At 37.8% G+C, this 6,564-nt stretch overlaps 1 protein-coding gene across 1 annotated transcript; it reads left to right on the top strand.

Moving 5' to 3' along the window:
- The first annotated feature begins 1,191 nt into the window (after nt 1-1,191).
- LOC136167716 (olfactory receptor 5M9) lies at nt 1,192-2,124 on the top strand. Its single transcript, XM_065935222.1, has one exon. It carries the CDS (start codon nt 1,192-1,194, stop codon nt 2,122-2,124), a length of 933 nt encoding a protein of 310 aa, XP_065791294.1.
- The last annotated feature ends 4,440 nt before the right edge of the window (nt 2,125-6,564 follow it).

Genomic DNA, 6,564 nt, shown 5'->3' on the forward strand with positions numbered 1-6,564 from the left:
ATTTTATTTTATATGTAAATAGAATTTATTTATTGATATAATTTTGATATGGTGATTGAACCACTTGCAGCTTACTTTTCTGAGATAACTGTTAAACTGATACAGTCTGTGTCATTAAATACCTCTTACCTCATCCTGCAAGCAGCAGTAATCAAGCAAGTGAAATATATAGCTAAATAAAATAAAACATGACTAGAATTTTCATAAGTTGAAAGTTTTTGATATCATATACTGGCATAATGTAGAAAAGTATGTCAGTGACTAGATTGTAAGCCCAAGGTTTAAGGCAATCATCCCATAAAATTTCATAGATAAGAAGATATCGTCTGGACTTCCCTGGTGGCTCAGTGAATAAGAATCTGACTACCAATGTAGGGGACACAAGTTCGATCCCTGGTTGGAGGAAGATTCCACATGCCATGGAGCAACTAAGCCCAAGAGCCCCAACTACTGAGCCCACACTCTAGAACCTGTGAGGCAAAACTATTTAAGCCTGCTCACCTAGGGTCAGCGCTCCACAACAAGAGAAGCCACTGCAGTGAGAAGCCCACACACCCCAACCAAGAGGAGCCCAAGTGCAGGCAAAAATAAATAAACAAACACATTTTTAAAGGTATCTTTCAAGTTACAGGGAAATGAGTAAGTTAATACTACATGTGTATTTGTATTAATATTGACAATGAGAGGCAAACATCATACACAAAAATAGTATTCAATGGAATTTCAATGATTAACTCTTCTTACCTCCCTGTTCAGCACAAAGCGGTTTTCTGACCTTGGTTGAATATTTACATTTATGAGTCTCAAGTCTTTTCCTATTAAGACAATATGTTGAAACGGATTTGGTCCTTCTCTGATGACTCTCAGTCTAGCTTTACTTCTATTAGCCCTCTATGATGTTAATATCATTGAAATAGTTTAGCAAAAATAAGTGTCTAATGCTAGTAGTACATGAATGTAATTGTCTGTTTTAGAGTTAAGAAACCAATATTGCAATAATTACGTATAAGGCCTATTAAAGGAAATACATGTGATTATATAGTCTTAGACTGTGCAAAGTCTGCATTGATTTTTATAGTATTTGAACTAGAATACTGATAAAGATGACTCAAAATTTTCAAGAATAAAATAAATCCATTCATTTCTTTTCATTTGTCCATAGGCAATGTAGACTGGGTCTAAGTGAAGACAATGCCAAATTTCACAGATGTGACAGAATTTATTCTTCTGGGGTTGACCAGTCACCAGGAGCTTCAAGTTCTCTTTTTTGCGGTGTTTCTAGTAGTTTACATGATCACTCTGATAGGGAACATTGCTATGATTATTTTGATCAGCATCAGCCCCCAGCTTCAGAGCCCCATGTACTTTTTCTTGAGTCATTTGTCTTTTGTGGACGTGTGGTTCTCTTCCAATGTCACTCCGAAGATGCTGGAAAACTTAGTATCAGAGACAAAAACCATTTCCTATGTGGGGTGTTTGGTGCAGTGTTACTTCTTCATAGCCCTCGTCCACGTGGAAGTATATATCTTGGCTGTGATGGCCTTTGATCGCTACATGGCCATCTGCAACCCTCTGCTTTACGGCAGTAAAATGTCCAGGACTGTCTGTGTTCGTCTCATCTCTGTGCCATACATCTATGGATTCTCTGTCAGCCTAATCTGCACACTGTGGACATATGGCCTGTACTTCTGCGGAAACGTTGAAATCAACCACTTCTATTGTGCTGACCCTCCTCTTATCAAGATTGCCTGTGGAGGGGTCCACGTTAAAGAATACACCATGATTGTCATTGCTGGGATTAATTTCACGTATTCCCTCTCCGTGGTTCTCGTTTCCTATACCCTCATCGTAGCGGCCGTGCTGCGCATGCGCTCTGCCGATGGCAGGAGGAAGGCGTTCTCCACGTGTGGGTCCCACCTGACGGCCGTCACCATGTTTTACGGGACGCTCATCTTCATGTACCTCAGGAGGCCCACTGAGGAGTCTGTGGAGCAGGGGAAGATGGTGGCTGTGTTTTACACCACAGTGATTCCTATGCTGAATCCCATGATCTACAGTTTGAGGAACAGAGATGTGAAAGAGGCGGTCAAAAAAGCAATCGTCAAGGCAAACTTGAGGCAGTGAACCCGCAGGACATAATTCCATGTATGCCATTTCCTGTTATAAATGTCCAGGCATATAAATTCCCTGTTTAAAACAGACTGTGTACAGGCAACACTTAAATATGCTAAGAGGTCCAGTCTAACACAGCGATGGTTTACTCCATGAATGGACTCTCAGGACTAAGCCTCCTTTACCTACAAATGCAAACATACTAACATACTAATGCTGACCTATTACTATTAGTCACAGTATATGTAAAATTGTGCTAAGTGTAGCCGTTGGATAACTTATTAATACATGTCAATTTGTAGGTAACTTTGTAAGAGTTGAATATGATTTCTTAGGATATTTTGTATATACAATTGCTCTTCACTTGTTTTATAAGTAATATATAATATCATGAGAAAAAATTAAGACTTCATCACTTTTCCATGAATATAAAAGTTGGTGGATCCTCATTTACCAAACAAGCTTTCAGTAACATTCATACACGCATGGGCTTTTGAAAACAAAAATGTATTTAGAATCTTCAACTAGTGTCATGAATCAATCATAAGGTTAACTCTCAGTATGTCTTGCTCTATTAACACTATTCGTGTTTCAAGCAATCTGTTGACTCACCGTAATTCTACTCTTTGGTGTGAATTTTGGCTAGTTATTTTTCTCTTCATTAAATAGGTGAAAAATTTTGACTAAAGCCTATCATGTCCTTCTCATAGTTTAAAAAGATGAAGCAATATGGATTTTTGTCATTTAAAATCTAACTTTTGATCAGAAGAATGTCCTGTTAAACATTTGATTGCTCTGATGAAGCTATTGATTCCAAATTCTTGTCACTAACATTACATTCTTAGGTCTGTGTTTAGCTGCTTAAGTCAAGCTTTTAATAACTAGAGTGGACCAACCAGGTAAGTAAAACCAAATGCTGTTGCACTAGACATGTGTAAAAATGTGATCAGCACAGCTCAAACTGGTATCCATTGGGATCTGATTACAAGTGTACTATTCAATTTATGTTGATTGGTGTCCACTTAATCTACCTTCATTCTTAATATAAGTGGAATATATTTTTTGTCCTTGTTGACTCTTGCTAATAATACCAACATAAAAGCAAGTCAGAAGAAGAAGTAATTTATCATGAATGAGTTTTCTTGTTTAAGGGCTAATCCAATTAAAAGGGATGCACAATTGAACATGTGTAGAAAGACTCTGGGAAGTAACATTTACTTGTGATAATATCACTGGAAAGATGGATTCATTTAAGCACAGAAAGTATTGTTATTCAGGCTAATTTGCTAATTGCCCACAAGCCACACTCCCTCAGATTGGTTCTGAGAAAAGGCAGATGGTGGGAGGAGAGTTCTTTTTCATAACTTTAGGTTCTGAGCAGGAAGAAAGAGTACCATTTGATTAGTATTGGAAACTACATTAACAAAGTGTTTTTTTGTTCGTTTCTTTCATGTTTTCAAATCACCCAAGTTTGCTTCTAACAAGTTGGTGTCAAATATGAAATGATAGGCTGCTCAAGAAACAACTGTATTGACACAGATCATTATAACTCGACCCTTTAAGATCACATTTTCTGTGATCCTTATGGCAGACATATTCCTCAGTGTCCACTATTCTATATTTTATTTTATAAGTAAAACACCTGTCATCCAGCTGTTAACCACCGTTCCCATTGTCCCTTGTCAGTGAGATACATAATATGGTCAGGTCTTGACAATGAGCCATCAGTAGAAGGTGATACCTGAAACCTAAAGATCACCTTCGCTATGTTAAAACCATTAGATATGGACTTTTTTCTCTTCCTTCCCAATGGAAAATGTTGCCTCTGAAATGATCACTTTTTAGAAAAAATGGAAACCACATATTGAGGGTCTAATTGCCCTTCCCAAACTCTTTAACTCATACTGGTGCCTGAGAAAGGAATAAATTATTAAGTCACTGCATCTTGGGGGTTCACTTAGCTATAGTGCTATACTTGCTCTTATAATATTCTCCATAAACATATCCTTGGCACTTCATCTCTGCATCTTACCGTTCACTAGGACGATTTTTACCTGAGAATGATCAAATCTTTTCAGAATCTATTCTGGTATTGAGAGAAGGGCATCTTGTCTTCTGTCTTAACCAGAAGGAGAAAACCTCAAGCTTCTGATCTATATTAGATATTAGGTTATATATCCCTTTGTCCTAACTACTTGATGAGTCCTTGGGCTTGTTATGACCTTTAAGACTCCAGTTGTCACATTACCTGGTTCTGGATCCCTTTTGACCAGTCATCTAAGCCATTTCACTAGCCTTTTTAGGTACTTACAGGTCTCTTTCTTAAGCTTAGGGAATCTCAGCTATTTTTTTTTTTTCCTGAACTGTGCTTACAGGTGTAGATAAGGTATGTTTTCACCAGACATTTGAGCCAGCATATCTTAACTGTCCTTATTAGTGGGGCTTCCCCAGTGGCTCAGCAGCAAAGAATCATATGCAAGGCAAGAGACGTGGTTTCAATCCCTGGGGGAACATCCTCTGGTGAAGGAAATGGCAACCCACTCCAGTATTCTTGCCTGGAAAATCCCATGGACAGAGGAGCCTGGTGGGTTACAGTCCATAGGGTCACACAGAGTTGAACACAACTGAGCATGCACACACTTACATGCACTTATTATGAGTGAAATTGTTCCCCCATAAGATGTGTTAAGTTCCTAACCTGAAGAACCTCAGAGTTTGGTTATAGGGTCATTGGGTTACAGGGCCATTATTTGGATATAGGGTCATTGAAGACGCAGTTGTTAATGTGAAGTCATATTGAAGTAAGGTGGACCGTTAACCCAGTGTGGGTGATGTCCTTACAAGAATGAAGAAATCTGGACACAGATGTAGAGGGAAGAAGACCATACGAAGACAGCAGACACTGGAGTGCTGTTTACAAGCCAAGGAATGCCTGGGGCCAGGAGCAGCTGGAACAAAACAAGGAAGGAGCCTCCCCTAGAGCTTCATAGAGAGCATGGTTCCACCAATACCCTGACTTCAGACTTGCAGACTCCAGAAATGCGAGAATATAAATGTTTGTTGTTCTAAGTCAATGAGTGTGTGTACTTTGTTAACACAGACTGATGAAACTAGTATATTTCTTTAGAGTTTTGTTTCAGTGTTAGAACTTTGTTTTTTCTTTAGTCTTTTTTAGTCTCCCAGGTTATCACCCTTTCTTCTCTGGGAGCACTTCAAATGTATCTGAACTGTCTTTGGTAATGAGTGGTTTTGCAGCAACCTCTCCCAGATCCAGTGTGCTACCCAGAAGGGGCGCCAGATTCCTTTTGAAAGATTCACTAACCTTTAAACCCTTCTTACATTGCCAATCTCAGGTTCAGGTTTTACTCTACAGTTTACTATACAAGCTCGCTGCTGTGTTTTTAACTATTTAAATTATACTTTTGAAACTATTTTTTTAAAAAGCTACAACAGTGATGTTCTCTTTTCTTGAGTTTTATCTTTGGCAATTGACAGTCATGATTTCCAAGATTAATTTCTCTGCAACTATGCTCCCTGACCCTGAAAGAAGTTGATATAAGAACTTGAAAATCAAGATTGTAAGTCATTGCTTCTCTTCAGAATTTGTACAATTTACGTCCACTTAGAACACCTCATTGCTGCTTTAATAATGGTGTTGAGGTTAGCTGAGGCATATATTAAAATAAAGTTTAATATAAATAATTTAATATGTCAATACTGATGTCTTCACATAAATCTGAAATCTAATTTAACAATGAAATGTGTACTAAGATAACTTGGATAAAATAAGCTAAAATGTTTCTGAATAACTTATATAATCATTTCTTTTGCCAATATTTCCCAAAATAGCAGACTGCTCAGCATATTCAGGAATGTTTTGGATTTGCTCTACAAGAACAGCTCACAATATCACCCACATGGTAGACACTAAACATTTGAATCTGAATAAAAGAAAACAAATACATTCCAGTTGATGGTTTAATTGGGTTTTAGATTATATCACTTTACAACCACCCCAACATAGAACTATATTCCTGACTTATGACAGCAACCACATTTATAACTTGGTTTTAAACTACCCCTTCCTCTCCCCTTAGTCATTGTAATTTCTTCAAATCCCTAAAATATAAAAGGATCCTAAGTTTTGCTGGGGGAATATAGGAGTATGTCTGCATTTTTGTTTTGATACAGAAAAAGAGAGTATGACTTTCCAAAAGTCAACCCTAATTCCCAGATCTGTGTGGTGAAAAATGACATCATTTTGAACAACATGAGAACTATGGAATTATAGAGAGTGACCAACAGTGAATCTAGTGGGAGTCAGAAGCAGAGAGGAATGATTTTTAGCAGACAGGGTACAGTTGAGGAACTGCTACTGCATGGAATGACATGGGGATGGACAAGAAACTTACTTTATCACTTCCCTTTTTCTGTCTCCACAATGTATAAAAT

The sequence above is a fragment of the Muntiacus reevesi genome, chromosome 4, assembly GCF_963930625.1.
Source record: "Muntiacus reevesi chromosome 4, mMunRee1.1, whole genome shotgun sequence".
NCBI classification, from domain to species: Eukaryota; Metazoa; Chordata; class Mammalia; order Artiodactyla; family Cervidae; genus Muntiacus; species Muntiacus reevesi.

Bases quoted from the DNA above. Each gene is read 5' to 3' on its own strand.
- LOC136167716 (XM_065935222.1), top strand. From the start codon at position 1,192: ATGCCAAATTTCACAGATGTGACAGAATTTATTCTTCTGGGGTTGACC.